The 17,492-nt window shown below is 43.2% G+C and overlaps 1 protein-coding gene across 2 annotated transcripts in view; it reads left to right on the top strand.

The window, feature by feature from the left end:
- Positions 1-17,492, top strand: part of vps13a (vacuolar protein sorting 13 homolog A) — a 645,125-nt gene that overhangs the window by 209,344 nt on the left and 418,289 nt on the right. For both annotated transcript variants that reach the window (XM_070882697.1, XM_070882688.1), the window contains exons 19-20: positions 4,871-4,985; positions 16,184-16,320. In XM_070882697.1, coding sequence (XP_070738798.1) covers positions 4,871-4,985; positions 16,184-16,320 — 252 coding nt within the window. The remainder of the gene's footprint in view (positions 1-4,870; positions 4,986-16,183; positions 16,321-17,492) is intronic.

Below are 17,492 nucleotides of genomic sequence, written 5' to 3'. Positions count from 1 at the left end.
GTTGCTGGCTTCAGCCCCTGCCCCTTTTTTTAAACACGGGTGTAACATTTGTTGCAATCCTATTCTGTAATGAAGATAGATGAAAAGTACCCATTTAGTACCTCAGCATTGCCCTGTGGCTCCACAAGAAGATCTCCAAGTATTTAGTGAAGTATCTTTCACTACCCTTTTACTATTTGTGTTTATAAAATACTTTTGGGTTCCCTTTAATGATAGCCACTAATATATTCTCATACACTCTCTTTGCCTCTCATTTCCTTTTTTTTTTTAAGATCTCCTCTGTATTTTCTATATTCAGATTGGTTCTCCTGTATTCATCCTATCATAGGCAGTCTGATTTATAAGACATTGTTTGACACCATATTAACAGAAACTTTACATGTTAGTTGGTATGATTGGACTTGGATGAGGGTGAATGTGAGAGGTGGCTAGTGAGATAGGGAAGTGATAATGTAGATAAAGAGGGATGGGAGGAGGTGCAAGCTAAGTTATGAGTAAGGATGTGCAGGAGTAGGGTAGGGAAGGTAGAGTTATGGGAATGTGATAAGTGGCATAGCAGGATGAGGTTGAGTGGGGCTTTGTTTTGTGATCTGCTGAGATCATTGAAACGTTTGTGGCACTGCAGCCTGGTTCTCCTGATAACAGGAGTTCAGAAGAATGAGAGGGGATCTCATAGAAACGTTTAAAATTCTGACGGGTTTGGACAGGTTAGATGCAGGAAGAATGTTCCCAATGTTGGGGAAGTCCAGAACCAGGGGTCACAGTCTAAGGATAAAGAGTAAGCCATTTAGGACCGAGATGAGGAGAAACTTCTTCACCCAGAGAGTGGTGAACCTGTGGAATTCTCTACCACAGAAAGTTGTTGAGGCCAATTCACTAAATATATTCAAAAAGGAGTTAGATGTAGTCCTTACTACTAGGGGGATCAAGGGGTATGGCGAGAAAGCAGGAATGTGGTACTGAAGTTGCATGTTCAGCCATGAACTCATTGAATGGCGGTGCAGGCTCGAAGGGCCGAATGGCCTACTCCTGCACCTATTTTCTATGTTTCTATGTTTCTATCCCTGCTTGTGTCCTCCTGCACAATGTGCAACCAGGCTGCATTGTTTTCCTGAGGAGCTCTTTTCTGCCCATTGGAACGGAAATGAACCTCCCTGCATGCTGTGAATCATGGGAGAACCTGGGTGCAGCCGTGCACCTTTGTGCAGTGTTTCTCAGTATTTGCAGCACTTCAGTGCTGTAGAACATTGACAGCATAACTGTCAAAACTAAATTTGCGCATGGTCCCTTTAAGGAAACCAGCTGATGACATGTCATCAAATGACGTCATCAGACCCGCTTTCTTCAGTTGGCTGGCAAACGCGCTGGGCAGGCCTAACAAGCCCAATCGACATACAATCATTATACACAGCAGGCTGGAGCTAGCAGCGGAGTTTGGACCTGCCACCAACCTGCCAAGATACGAGAAATCGGCCCATGTTCTGAATCATTTCTCTCTGATCTTTATCACCATGTTTCCCCATCATCAGTATCTTAGGGGTCAGATTTTACAAGAAGCTTGCTTGTACCAGCCAACAATGTGGTTGCAAGAGTCAGGGCAGAGGATGGGTACTCTGCAATGATTGGCTTGATTCCTGACCCCTCAATACCTCTCCACCATCTACAGTGCTGAAGTTAGGACTGTGATGGAATACTCACCACTTGCACAGCTGAATGCAACCAAAACAACACTCAAAAAGGATTGTGGATAGATCAATCCGCGTGATCACCCCCCCCACCCCCCCGCCCCTGCCTCTGGACTAAGTATCCATCTTCTCCACCAGTGGCATATTGTGACTGCAGTATGTGCCGTCTATAGAATGTACTGCAGGAACTAGTCAAAATACCTACCTAATACCATTGTGGAGCACCATCAGCATAAGGCCTGCAGCAGTTCAAAGAGAATTCCCACCGCTCTCGAGACATTCAGTATGGTCGATAAATACAGCTTTGTCAACATCATCCATAAGTATGAAAGATTCAACTTCTGCACTAGATTTTGCAGTAAATGTTCAATATTGAATAGTTTAACAGAAGATTGTGTACAGTTAAATGCATTTTAGAAATAAGGTATGCATTTAAAAACAACCAGGAAAAAAGCAACCTTTTATGTGAATGGCAAATTCAGCTTTTAAGTTTAAAACTATAGTAAGCTTTATTTGAAGACATTTTGTCTTGCTGGCAACTTAAGAAATACATTATGTTCATGATTCAGCTGATGCTGTTTCCAGTATGGATAGTATTTTGATGACAGTATACACAACACATTAAAATACTACACTCGAAGGTCACCTCAGAGAGCAGTACCCGGTCATGACTTTTTAATGCTGAAACAGTTACAAATAATTGTTACCATATTTTTTTATTTCTGGTCAGAAGGTTGGTGATCAAACACCGTTTTTCGAGTTCAGAACAGTCTTCTAAGTCTCCAATATAGCAAGCAGGAAATGCATATTCATTACGACCCAGAAGTACACTGCTCGCCATATTGGTAAAGTCCCCAAAAAATCAGCATATGCAAATAAGGGGAATAAAGCTTAGTTGAGCCCTTCTCTGCAAGATTCGTTTGCCCTGAGGCACTGGCTGCACTCGGGTCCTTAAACAGCCGCAGCCAACAAGGTAAGTTTTTTTTGAATATACTTACTGGGTGGAGCAGGAGTGCTCCTCCCGGCCCTACATTCAAAGAATACGGGCTGGCACCGCTCCGGTTACCCACTTTTGATTCATTTATTTTTTTATTTCCCTGTCCCCTCCAGCCACTGCTACATCCTGACCCGCTCGCCCCATCATCACTGACTTGAGGCCCTCTGCTCCCATCACCGTGGACTGATCTTTAACTATGCTTCACCAGGCAAACTGCCTCTTACTCTGCACTCGTTTGCTTCATGGAAATGAGTGGCACAAGGTCCAATATCGGGGGCACTTCAGGCCTCACCATTCAGACTCGGGGGTCAAAATTTCCCTGTTCAGCGACGCTAACGGGGTGCAAAACAGTTTCAGCCCGGGGGGGGAGGCGCGCTACCGGCTCCTGCGAAATTGCACGGGAATTAGCGGAGATGCTCCTACAGTTGCAGCGCGCTCCGCCGGTAGTGCCCCAGACGGCCGCACAACCAGCAATGACTTCATCGCAGCGACCCCTTTCTGCCCCGTGGCCGACATTGGTCAGAATCCCTGCGAGACTGCCGTGAGCGGTGTTAGCGCCAGCCTCACGGGTTGCGAACCGGGCGTTAATTAAAGGAGAGGTCGGGACTGCTCAGCGCCGCCATCTTGTCGGTTTGGCCGACTCGTCCTAGTGGCCCATGAGAGGCCCGGCAGAGTGTGTGGTGGCCCTCTCTAACCGAACGAGAGAGGCACTGAAACACATCAGCGCTACATGGAGCAGCCGCGTAACGCTGACTAACGCGCCCAAGTAGCGCCCTGGAACCCGCCCCAACAGAAAGTGGAGTGCGCGAGATTGTGCACCACTTCCTGTGAGAAGCGGTAACCGCAATTTTGTGACCGGGGCGGGACTTCCGTGCTGGGCGCAGGAAGTCCTGCCCCAAATCAGTTACCGCCCCCGATCGGGGTGTTGGGGAATTTCACCCCCAGGGATTGTTACGCCTAATTTCTAGGCCACAGTGCTTTAGCAAAGTTCCAAAGCATTGAAGATTTGTTACAGTTCTAGCAGCTACTTCTGTGCAAGTATTGTAAAAATGTTGAGGGTGCTGTAGAACTTAAAGATTCTTGGATAAGGCACTAATTAGGCAGCAGTCAATATGTTCGAGCAATAGATCAAGATTTATTAAGCTTACAACATAATATTAAACCTCATCTGCTGTTAAGTACGAGTTGATCTCGCAGTCTTAATTCCTGGAACTTCTTGGACACGAGATGTTCTCTTTTGGTCTGTTCATTGTTCTTTCCGCAGTCCCCGTGTAAAGCTATTTTTTGAATATCGAGGTTTTACCCTATTTCTTATCAAATATGGGCTCAATTTTCCCCCGTGATTTGCGCCATTTTTAGAGCAGGCTGCTCTTTTTGGCCTAAGTTGAAAAACCACAGTTTCCCCAATCAATTTGCACCAGTGTAACTTAGTTACGATTCTTTTAGGTCAGTTTTTTTTTCCAGCCAAAGGGGGTGTAACCAGCCACCTATGCCAATTAGGGAAGTTTGGCCAGCTAAGAGTTACTTCAGTTGTGCTTAGGCCAGCATATGTGGCCTCTGCTGAAAAGCCTCCCGGAGAGTTAAGCAAATTGGCGCAGCAGATGCCCGGACACACTAAAAGAATTGAAAAACACATAGCAGCAAGTTACCTCCAACCCTGCCTGAAGGGCTTGTCGGTCCGGTCCCATTCTCGGTCCGGTCCCATTCTCGGTCCCGGGTTCTCCCACACACACGAGAGAATGGGGACCGGATAGGTAAGCCCTTCGGGCGGGGTTGGAGGTAAGTTGCTGCTGCTATGTGTTTTTCAATTCTTTTAATGTGTTGTGAGCTGGCTGTATGCTTCACTTTGCAGCCTCAGCTCGCATTGTGTCCCTGGTGACCCGATCTTTTTAGCAGCCCGATCTTTTTGGCGCAGATCAAGGCTCCACCCCCAAAACTAAAGATCGGGTTATGTCACGCCAAAATGAAGAAATCAAACTTAGAATATTTTTTTTTGACGAAGTTAGGCCCCAAAAAATCCAGCATAACTCTTCAAGTATGCCAAAAAAATGCTTTGGGGGAAAATTGAGCCCATGATTCCTATCTACTTCGAATCTCTAATTCTCTAATACCAGTACTTCCATATGTTAAGTAGTGATCTCAGTTTAGATAACTTTACACTACATGGTTAATATATTCATTCCAACAGAGAACTGTGAACAGTTTAGTGGACTTCTTTCGACCTCCCAGAGGTCTCCAGCTAGAGGAGCTGACGTCAGCTACTTTGATGAAGCTTGAGGAATTCCGTGACAAAACTGCAACAGGTAAATGTCAATATATATTCTTCTGTGTTTTTGATCAGTAAGCTTTTGAATTAGTTTTAATGTGATATTTGTTGAATAATTCATAACTCCTTGTAATCATAGCAAAATGCAGTATTTATCAGAGTATTGCCCAGAAATGGGGAAGCAAAATGAGTTTTGGAGGAGGGGTACTAGCCATTTTCTGTTTGAGCTCATGAGGTGATCTGGACTTGGGTGTACAGGGCATAATTTCAAAGTTTGCAGATGACACACAACACGGAAATGTAGTAAACCATGAGGAGGATAATAACAGACTTCAGGATGACATTATCAGACGAGTGAAATAGGCAGATTCATGGCAGATGAAATTTAACAGAAGTGTGAAGTGATACATTTTCATAGGAAGGAGGCGGCGAGGCAATATAAACTAAATGATACAATTTTAAAGAGGGTGCAGGAACAGAGAGGCGTCTGTACACTAATCTTTGAGAGTGACAGGACAAGTTGAGAAGGCTGTTAAAAAAGCATATGGGATCCTTGGCTTTATTAATAGAGGCATGGAGTACAAAAGCAAGGACAAAATGCTGAACCTTTATAAAATGTTGGTTCGGCTCCAGCTGGAGTATTGTGTTCAATTCTGGGCATCACACTTTAGGAAGGAAGACTTGGGGTGCAGGAGTGATTACTAGAACTATTATGTCTGTAATGTACTTATGAATGACTCCACGAGGCAATGTGTTGTACTCAAACTGTAGTGACCTTGGTCCTTTATTTCCAAACTCCAGAGTGAGGCACAAGCATGGTTGCAGCCTTTTATACTGGGCCCTGCCACCAGGGCAGGAAACTCCCGGGTCTCCACCAGTTGCACCCTCTAGTGGTGTCAGCATAGTATATACACAGTGTAAACCTTATTGAAAGTACATCAGGTAAACAAGTCTCCATCTCACGCAACCACACAGTGACTACACAGAGAGTACATCCATAGTCTGCATATATAACAAGAACAGTGCCAGGTATGAATGACTTCATGTGAAGAGGGCTAGAGAAGCTGGGATTGTTCTCCTGCAGAGGGAAGGTTAAGAGGAGATTTCAAACTCAAGAAGGGTTTTGATAGAGTAAGTAAGGAGAAACTGTTTCGAGTGACAAAAGGGTGGTAGTAGAGGTTACGGATTTAAGGTGATTGGCAAAAGAACCAGATGCGGTATGAGGAAACTTTTTTTTACACAGCGAGTTGTTGTGATCTGGAATCCACTGCCTGAAGGGATGGTGGAAGCAGATTCATTAGTCACTTTCACAAGAGAATTGGATAAATACTTGAAGGGAAAACAATACAGGGTTATGGGCAAAGAGCAGGGGAATGGGACTGAATCAGATCTCTACCAAAGAGCTGGCACAGGCATGATGGGTTGAATGGCCTCCGTCTGTGCTGTATCATTGAGTCTAATATTGAAAGTGAAGAAAATCAAAACATGAATGAATGACTCTAGCAATGTGCCTTATACTTGTTCTTTGTTTTTGAGTGAAATCAATGTATTTTCTTTTTCATACTCTTCAACTGACTTCGTTATTCTGTATTATTTCCAATGCTAACTTCAATATGGAATTTAGGAGGAAATTGAAGAGCAGTAAATGCATTGAATGTACACTTTATATGACTGTAAAGTTGGAAATCATCATCATCATAGGTAGTCCCTCGGAATCTAGGAAGATTTGCTTCCACTATTAAAATGAGTTCTTTGGTGGCTGAACAGTCCAATTCGAGAACCACAGTCTCTGTCACAGGGGGGACAGATATTCGTTGAGGGAAGGGGTGGGTGGGACTGGTTTGCCGCACGCTCTTTCCGCTGCCTGCGCTTGATTTCTGCATGTTCTCGCCGATGAGACTCTAGGTGCTCAGCGGCCCTCCCGGATGCACTTCCTCCACTTAGGGTGGTCGTTGGCCAGGGACTCCCAGGTGTCAGTGGGGATGTTGCACTTTATCAGGGAGGCTTTGAGGGTGTCCTTGTAACATTTCCTCTGCCCATCTTTGGCTCGTTTGCCGTGAAGGAGTTCCGAGGAGAATGCTTGCTTTGGGAGTCTCGTGTCTGGCATGCGAACAATGTGGCCTGCCCAGCGGAGTTGATCAAGTGTGGTCAGTGCTTCAATGCTGGGGATATTGGCCTGGTCGAGGACGCTAATGTTGGTGCGTCTGTTCTTCCAGGGGATTTGTAGGAGCTTACAGAGGGATTGTTGGTGGTATTTTTCAAGCGACTTGAGGTGTCTACTGTACATGGTCCATGTCTCTGAGCCATACAGGAGGTTGGAAAGTACTTTAATCGAACACATTTTCAGCTCTATTTATTTAATCCAAGTTTTAAATTCAATCTGTTCATATAGAATAGAAATGCATTACATATATTTATTATAAATTTAATAGCACCTATTTCAGCAACTCTGAAATTCTCCTTCAAGGAAAATCAAATGAACCCTCTCTATCAACTCTGGCAGAAATTCTGAACAAATATTTTGTATCAGTCTTTAGGGTAGAGGACACTAACAATATTCTAACAGTGGATAGTCAAGGGGCTATAGGGGGGGAGGAACTTAACGCAATCACAATCACTAAGGAGGTGGTACTCGGTAAGATAATGGGCCCAAGTTTCGGGCCGCGCCTAGAACGGCGCAGCCCAGACCTGGACAGTCGTTTTTCGCACCCGAAAGTGCGATAAAAAAATAACTGCAGATTCTCCGGCTCCCTGCAGGTCCTTTTGGAGCTTGGCGCAGTGCAGCACGAGCTGTGGGGGACGGAGCCAGTTCCCTGCGCTGAAATCAGTGCCGGGACCTCTGCACAGGCGTGCTACAGTGGGTGCGCATGTGCAGTAGCTCCAGGCGCCCAAAACTGTGTGGGAGGGGCCCGAAGCACGCCGCCCCTAGCCCTGGCCGAATGGGCTCACTGGGGTGGCGAAGATCAGGCTGCATCTCTCTCGTCCAGCTCCTGCTCTGGCTCTAGCTTCCTCCCCTGTTCAGCTGACGCTCCCTTTGGCTTTCTCAACCGCTCTTCCCCCCCCGCCCCACCCCCCCAGCTCCGGCTTCCCCCCGGCCACCTACCTTTAACTCCGATTCGCTCCCTCTTCCTTCGACGGGGCCCACCTGCCCGGCATCTTGCTGGGGGCGGGCACCGCCCGAAGTCTTGGGCCCGGCTTCTTCACGTCGGCTGGGACCGTTCAGCCTCCTCTCCTCTCCCCCTCCTCTCCCCCTCCTCTCCCCCTCCTCTCCCCCTCCTCTCCCCCTCCTCTCCCCCTCCTCTCCCCCTCCTCTCCCCCTCCTCTCTCCCCCTCCTCTCTCCCCCTCCTCTCTCCCCCTCCTCTCTCCCCCTCCTCTCTCCCCCTCCTCTCTCCCCCTCCTCTCTCCCCCTCCTCTCTCCCCACTCCTCCTCCTCCCTATTCCCCCGCCCCCCCTCCCCTCGCTGTCAGAAACACATAGACACTGACAAACAGAGAGAGTGACACTGACAGACAGAGAGTGAAAGAGAGATGCACAGACAGAGAGAGACACTGACCGAGAGACACACACTGGGGGGGGGGGGGCCTGTCCCAGCATGCTGTTGGAGGGCTCCCGGTGCTGCAGTCGGTGAATAGAAACGTAATTTTTTATTTATTGATTTTTAAATGTTTTACATTTTTTTTTGATTGATTTATTGTTGTATTTATCATTTATTATTGATGATGGCTCTTTATTTGTAAAACTGAAGTGTTTAATGTTTGTAAATTTCCCTCTCCCACCCCTGTTCCCTACGCCTGATTTGTAACCTACGCCTGATTTTCTAAGTGTAGGCAAGGTTTTTCTGAGCGTACAAAAATCTACACTTACTCCATTCTAAGTTAGTTTGGAGTAAGTTTTCACTGCCTAAACTTTCAAAACGGGCGTAAGTGGCCGGACATGCCCCCTTTGAAAAAATAAATCTGTTCTAAACTGAAACTATTCTAACTGACTAGAACTGGAGCAAACTAAATGCTGAGAATTGCAATTTCTAAGAGACTCCATTCTAAACCAGTTGCTCCAAAAAAACAGGAGCAACTCAGCAACAGAAACTTGGCCTCAATGGGAATAAAGGCAGATAAATCTCCTGGACTGGATGGCTTGCATCCTAGGGTCTTAAGAAAAGTAGCGGCAGGGATTGTGCAGGCATTGGTTGTAATTTCCCAAAATTCCCTGGATTCTGGGGAGGTCCCAGCAGATTGGAAAACTGCAAATGTAACCCCCCTATTTAAAAAAGGAGGCAGACAAAAAGCAGGAAACTATTGACCAGTTAGCCTAACATCTATGGTTGGGAAAATGTTGGAGTCCATTATTAAAGAAGCAGTAGCAGGACATTTGGATAAGCAAAATTCGGTCAGGCAGAGTCAGCATGGATTTATGAAGGGGAAGTCATGTTTGACAAATTTGCTGGAATTCTTTGAGGATGTAACGAGCAGGGTGGATAAAGGGGAACCAGTGGATGTGGTGTATTTGGACTTCCAGAAGGCATTTGACAAGGTGCCACATTAAAGGTTACTGCACAAGATAAAAGTTCACGGGGTTGGGGGTAATACAGGCAACTCTCGATTATCCGGGTCCCTCGGGGATCGGGCTATTCCGGGTAAACGATTTTGCTGCTAGGGCAAGTGCTCTTCTCAGAGCTGAAATTTGACAGTGATAGAACCAACCACAAAGGCTTAGTGCGTGTTATCTTAGCGTGAAGGTAATAAAATACATGACGACTGGATTCATATCGTTGGTGTTAGTTATGTTTTGTTTTTATATGCTCCTGTAATTTGATCCGTGGTCTTTCACGTGGAGAGAAAACCGTGGGCAAGGACACGGTGAATCTTATTGTGTTGGATGCAGATATTTTTAAACTCTCGAGTGGGAACATTCAATACATAATTCATTGTACCCAAGGCTGTAAGAGCGTGTTAAAGACCAAAACGAGTGCTGTAGTTTGGACAGGAGCTTTGCGTTGCTTTCTGTTGCAGTTGGGATCAGCTTGTTATCCGGTGCTGAGATTAGAAAAACTGCGAAATGACCATCTCGGAGCAGCTGTTCACGGGACACTATCATGTGTATCGGAACTTCATCTATCCCAAGGATCCCCCCCAATGATTTAACCTCCCTGTAAGTAACCAGAACCGACTGCAGTATCTGTTCCTCACTGGGGACGAAGTGACAACCCTCATTACATCAGCTGGTATTCACATGTGCGACAGTTTTTAAAATGCCATTGCAGTGGGTTCTCCGTTAGATCCGTGTACGGATAATTGAGAGTTGCCTGTATATTAGCATGGATAGAGGATTGGCTAACTAACAGAAAACAGAGAGTCGGGATAAATGGTTCATTCTCTGGTTGACAACCAGTAACTCGTGGGGTGCTGCAGGGATCAGTGCTGGGACCCCAACTATTTACAATCGATATTAACGACTTGGAAGAAAGGACTGAGTGTAACGTAGCCAAGTTTGTTGATACAAAGATGGGAGGAAAAGCAATGTGTGAGCAGGACACAAAAAATCTGCAAAAGGACATAGTCAGGCTAAGTGAGTGGGCAAAAATTTGGCAGATGGAGTATAATGTCAGAAAGTGTGAGGTCATGCACTTCGGCAGAAAAAAATCAAAGAGCAAGTTATTATTTAAATGGAGAAAGATTGCAAAGTGCTGTAATACAGCAGGACCTGGGGGTACTTGTGCATGAAACACAAAAGGATAGTATGCAGGTACAGCAAGTGATCAGGAAGGCCAATGGAATCTTGGCCTTTATTGCAAAGGGGATGGAGTATAAAAGCAGGGAAGTCTTGCTACAGCTATATAAGGTATTGGTGAGACCACACCTAGAATACTGTGTGCAGTTTTGGTTTCCATATTTACGAAAGGATATACTTGCTTTGGAGGCAGTTCAGAGAAGGTTCACTAGGTTGATTCTGGAGATGACGGAGTTGACTTATGAGGAAAGGTTGAGTAGGTTGGGCCTCTACTCATTGGAATTCAGAAGAATGAGAGGTGATCTATTGAAACGTATACGATTATGAGGGGGCTTGACAAGGTGGATGCAGAGAGGACGGTTCCACTGATGGTGGAGACTAGAACTTGAGGGCAAAATCTTAGAATAAGGGGTCGCCCATTTAAAACTGAGATGTGGAGAAATTTCTTCTCTGAGGATTGTAAATCTGTGGAATTCGCTGCCTCAGAGAACTGTGGAAGCTGGGACATTGAATAAATTTAAGACAGAAATCGACAGTTTCTTAAACGATAAGGGGATAAGGGGTTATGGGAGCGGTCAGGGAAGTGGAGCTGAGTTCATGATCAGATCAGCCATGATCTTATTGAATGGCGGAGCAGGCTCGAGGGGCCATATCGCCTACTCCTGCTCCTATTTCTTATGTTCTTATGTTATGTAACTCGTGTTAACATCCCTTCATATTGTTTATAGTCCTTTAAACTTAAATTGTTAGACCTATGAATTCGGCCATGGCGTTTTTTCGGACGAGGCCCCCAATATGGTGGGCAAGAAGTGCGCGCACTTTTCCTGCTGGAAATACACTGCCTGTCATATTGGTAAACAAAAAAAAGTGTTCATGGCCCATGCTAGGCATTAGGCCCTTTGCATATGCAAATAAGGAGTCGAACTCCTGTTGTGTACCCCACCCCAAGATTGATTTGAACAGAGGCAGCCAATGTTATTGAAAAGACACATTTTTGACATTTATTTACCTAAATGTGGAGCTCCTTTCAATTCCATATTTAAAGAAGGTGAACTGCCACTCTCACCCCCTCCCCTCCCCTCCCACTCCAGCTGCCCAACATGGCTCCTACCTTCCCTGCCCTGACACCCAGCTCCTACCTTCCCTGCCCCAACCACTCCTCCCTCTCCCGGCTCCTTCCTGACCTCTGAGCCTCTTATTTCCTGTACCCCAGCTATAGTTACTTGAGAGCAATGCTGTCTCCAAGCAAAGGTTAGCTAAAAGGATGTTGGAGTGTATTCTCCAGTTTTACCACCTAGTGGGTTGGAAACCTTCAAGCTCAGTTAGGCGACAGTCTACTAAATCCTCATGGGCTAATCTGAAATAGGTTTTGATTGAACGGAACTTTACACCACAACAGTTGAGAAACTTGTTTTGAAACGACTTTCTTAAGAGAAGCTCTTGTTGGTGTTAATTAACATTATGTTGTTAATTATAGTTACACTAGAAACAAACTGAGGCAGAAGGTCAGTTCTTACCTAAAATTTCCTTTAAGACAATCTTTATGAAAGTAATCCAAGAATACAGTTAACTGTGATATTAGATGATCAGCCAAAAGTTGGCAAGGATATGTTGAAATAATCAATTAACAAAGCTTAATAATGTACATTTAAACAGCAAAACATGCTTCCTTCAGAACAAAATTGATGTTTTTATGAGAGTAAACCAACAAGAAATCAAAAAACAGACAATAAGAACTTCTACAGGTATATAAAAAGCAAGAGAGTAGCTAAAGTAAACATTGGTCCCTTAGAGGAGGAGACTGGGGAATTAATAATGTGAAACAGGGAAATGGCAGAGGCTCCGAACAAATATTTTGTATCGGTCTTCACGGCAGAAGACACTAAAATCATCCCAATAGTTGAGAATCAAGGGGCTAGTGGGAGGGGGGAACTTAAAACAATCACTATCACTGGAGAAAAAGTACTCTGCAAACTAATGGGACTAAATATGGATAGGTTCCTGGGCCTGATTGCCTGCATACTAGAGTCTTAAAAGAAGTGGCTGCAGAGATAGTGGATGCATTGGTTGTAATCTATCAAAATAGGTTTATATGTAACCTTCAGGGCTGCTGACCGAGGCCCATGCGGCTCTTTGTCGGCCGGCGCGGACACAATGGGCCGAAATGGTCTCCTTCTGCGCTGTAAATTTCTGTTTCTATGTTAAAATTCCCTGGATTCTGAAGCGGTCCCAGCGAATTGGAAAACCGCAAATGTAACGCCCCTATTTAAGAAAGGAGAGAAGCAGAAAGCAGGAAACTATAGACCCGCTACCTAACTTCTGTCTTTGGGAAAATGTTGGTATCCATTATTTAAGAATTAGTAGCAGGACATTTAGAAAATTATAGTACAATCAAGCAGAGTCCGCATGGTTTTATGAAGGGGAAATCATGTTTGACAAATTTGTTGGAGTTCTTTGAGGATGTAACGATCAGTGTGGATAAAAGGGAACCAGTAGATGTCATGTATTTGAATTTCCAGAAGGCATTCGATAAGGTGCCACATAAAAGGTTACTGCACAAGATAAGAGTTCACGGGGTTGGGGGTGATATATTAGCTTGAATAGAGGATTGGCTAACTAACAGAAAAAAGAGAGTAAGGATAAATGGGTCATTTTCAGGTTGGCAAACTGTAACTAGTGGGGTGCCACAAGGATCAATGCTGGGGCCTCAACTATTTGCAATCTATATTAATGAATTGGATGAATGGACCGAGTGCAATGTAGCCAAATTTGCTGATGAGACAAAGATAGGTGAGAAAGCAAGTTATGAGGAGGATGCAAAGAATGTTGAAAGGGATATCGATAGGCTACGTGAATGGGCAAAAATTTGGCAGATGGAATATAATGTGAGGTTATCCACTTTGGTAGGTAAACGAAAAAAGCAAATTATTATTTAAATAGGGAGAGATTACAAAATGCTGAGGTACAGCGGGATCTGGGGGTCCTTGTACATGAAACGCAAAAGGTTAGCATGCAGGTACAGCAAGTAATGAGGAAGGCAAATGGAATGTTGGCCTTTATTGCAAGGGGGATGGAGTCTAAAAGTAGGGAAGTCCTGCTACAACTGTACAGGGTGTTGATGAGAGCACACCTGGAGTACTGCTACAGTTTTAGTCTCCTTATTTAAAGAGGGATATACCGGTACTGGAGGCAGTTCAGAGAACGTTGAAGAGATCTGTTCCTGAGATGAAGGGTTGTCTTATGAAGAAAGGTTGGGCCTGTCCTCATTGGAGGTTAGAAGAATGAGAGGTAATGTTATTGAAATGTATAAGATTCTGAGGGGACTTGATCGGGTAGATGCAGAGAGGATGATTCCCCTTGTGGGGGAATCTCGAACTAGGGGGCATAGTTTCAGAATAAGGGGTTGCCGATTTAAAACAGAAATGAGGAGGAATTTCTTGAATCTTTGAAATTCTCTATCAGAGAGCTGTGGCGGCTGGGTCATTGAACATATTTATGGTGGAGATAGACACATTTTTGAATGATGAGGGAGTCATGTGTTATGGGGAGCGGGCAGGAAAGTGGAGTTGAGTCCACAATCAGATCAGTCATGATCTTATTGAATGGCGGAGCAAGCTCCAGGGGCCAAATGGCCTATTCCTGCTCCCATTTCTTATGTTCTTATACTTAACATCATTTACACCACCAAAGCATCAAATCGCACAGCTCATGGCTCAACTTAAATTTCTAACTCTCAGTCCTGATAAATGGATTAATTAACTAGATAGCACGATTTCCCATCATAATTATTGAGGTGGAGCACTTGCTTAGGATCAAATGTTATTTTACTCTCTCGATTTGATTTGAAATGTTTTTCACCCTTTTAATTGCAGCACAGCTCGCTATCTTTAAGGACCTAGAAGTGAAATTGCATATTTATGAAATGATAATTCCAGAACACTTTTTGTGTTAAATTATGGATCTCATCCCCTTTTCTATAATAACTTCAATAATAACTTTTATTTATGTAGCGCCTTTAACGTAGTAAAACGTCCCACGGCGCTTCACAACAGTGTTACAAGACAAAACAGATAAATTTGATACCGAACCACAAAAGAAGAAATTAAAGCAGATGACCAAAAGCTTGTTTAAAGAGGTAGGTTTTAAGGAGCCTCTTAAAGGCGGAAAGAGGTTTAGGGAGGGAGTTCCAGAGCTTAGGGCCCAGGCAGCTGAAGGCACATCCACCGATGATTGAATAATTATAATGAGAAATGTTCAAGAGGCCAGAATTTGAGGAGCGCAGACATCTTGTGGGGATGTGAGACTGAAAAAGATTACAGAGACAGGGAGGGGCAAGGCCATGGAGTGATTTGTAAACCAGGGAGAATTTTGAAATCTAGGCGTCGTTTAACTGGGAATATAGGTCAGAAAGCACGAGGGTGATGGGTGATCTTGACTTGGTGCGGGTTAGTACACATGCTACTGAGTTTTGGATGACCTCAAGTTTACGTAATGTGGAATGTGGGAGGCCAGCCAGGAGTGAGTTGGAGTAGTCAAGTCTAGAGGTAACAAAGGCATGAATGAGGGTTTCAGCAGCAGAAGAGCTGAGGCAGGGCAGAGGCGGGCAATGTTAGAGGTGGAAAAATGCAGTTTTAGTTATGTCGTGGATATATGGCTGCAAACTCGTTTCAGGGTCAAATATGACACCTAGGTTGTTCACCCTCAGATTGATGCTAGGGAGAGGGATGGATCCAGTGGTTAGGGAACACAGTTTATGGCAGGGAGCAAACATAATGGCTTCGGTCTTCCCAATATTTAATTGGAGAACATTTCTGCCCTTCCAGTACTGGATGTTGAACAAGCAATCTGACAATATCACAAAACATACAAAAAAATATGTATTTATTTTCTAGAATAAAAATAATACTACATTTTTGGAAAATAAATGCTTACAGTATTATCTGCACATGTTGCATTTTTAGTAACCTACATAGCAATCTTTCAACATTTTTTTATGGGGTGACATATGGGAGAAGTGCACGGAACAAAAGTGAACACTGGTATTTAGAAGTGACAATATGTTTTGAATTCCTTTGCTCTAACTCATTTCATAACGTGTTCTTAAATATTAAGTGTATTCTTAAAACCTAAAGTGCCAAATTCTACAAATTATCATATATCTGAATTGTTATTATTTTGAGAATATTGGAACATCACTTAAAATAACAATTCTTGTCCTACCTTTTATAATTATGGGCAGCAATGATTCCATTGGTTAGAGTAGGTAGACTGGGCTTACACTAACTATGTGCATAATAGTATGGAAATAGTGTACATTTCCAGTACATGTAACATAAACTTACACACAATAGAGTGTAGTCCATTTATCTTTTTCTGTCTAGATAAGAATTCTTTCATTTAGTATACCATTGCAATATTTGCTAAAAGACAGCAAATCTCAAAAAAATCATGATTGCCCATTTATTGCTTTCACTGATGTGTATTTGTGCACTTTGTACTGTTCACAGGCTTGATGTACGTTATTGAGACACAGAAAGTCCTGGACTTAAAAATAAACCTCATGGCTTCGTACGTCATTGTTCCACAGAATGGTTTTTTTGATAAATCTACCAGCTTATTGGTTCTTGATCTTGGTAATTTAAAGGTAAGTTTGTAAAAGTAACAGTATTGTTTCAATATTACTGAGTTAAAATCACATTGAAAATTTTTTAACATGCATTTTTATCCACTGAGTAGACACAATCATCATATGTATAACATAGAAGGTCCGCAACTTCAAATATTTAGAAGCTTTATTAATTGAAGTGGAAAAACAAATTTAAAAAAATAATTTACTTGGCCTAATTGTGTAGAATGATTTGTGTAGTTAATATTGAACCTATAGTTTGAAATATTTTGAAAGCCAACCTTTGAATAAAAAGTTGTTCTTGTCCAAATGCTGTTATGATTGTAAAAGTCCAATACAGAAAGGATAAGTTGCATTTATTATGCTTTATATGCATTAATGTTTCTCTACGGACATACACCCAATAGGATCACAGGAATATTAGAAAGTATATTGTCTGAATGGTGTGAACGGACTGTACATCTGTTTAAACATTACTCTTCAACATAATTAAATTGCTGATATTATTTGGTATCTTTTTTTAGTACTTTTTTTAAACATCAGTGACTTCAGAAAAAATATGTAACATTATTAATATTGTATGTTATTTAATTCCAAAAAATCAATCATTCAAAATTTAACTTGCAATCTCCAGTACTTTATTGCTGTCTATAGGTTCAGCTGATGCACCATATTCTTAAATATGTTAAAACCTTTGAATACTGTCAGCTTGGTTCATTTGTTGGCATTATTTCTGCTAAGTCAGAAGGTCACGGGCTTAAGCACAGTGCAGGACTTGAGCGCATAATGTAGGTTGACTGTTGTACTGAGGCTAAACGAAGGCTCTATCTGAACATAAAAATCCCTTGACAGCAAGTTCTCCAGTTAACATTCTTCCCTTAATCAATACTTCACCAAAAATAACTTAACTTGTCAATTTATCTCTTGCTGTTTGTGGGACCTTGCTGTGCTCAAATCATCTGCCACATTTGCCGACATAACAACATTGCGCTTCAAAAGTAATTTCAAAAGCACAGACAAAAAAGAATTACAGGAAACATTGGGTAGTATTAGTACATAAATCTGTCAATGCAAGAATGGAAGGCAATTGAGACAAAATCCCTGTAGATAGAATTAAGAAATAAGGGAAGTGGTACAAATTTTGGTATGCATTACAAACATTGGTGATGAGATAGAAAGTGAGATTGGCA

The sequence above is a fragment of the Pristiophorus japonicus genome, chromosome 1 (assembly GCF_044704955.1).
Source record: "Pristiophorus japonicus isolate sPriJap1 chromosome 1, sPriJap1.hap1, whole genome shotgun sequence".
Classification (NCBI taxonomy): Eukaryota; Metazoa; Chordata; class Chondrichthyes; family Pristiophoridae; genus Pristiophorus; species Pristiophorus japonicus.
Note: the sequence above shows the minus strand (reverse complement) of the source record. Positions and strands in the feature narration are given on the sequence as shown.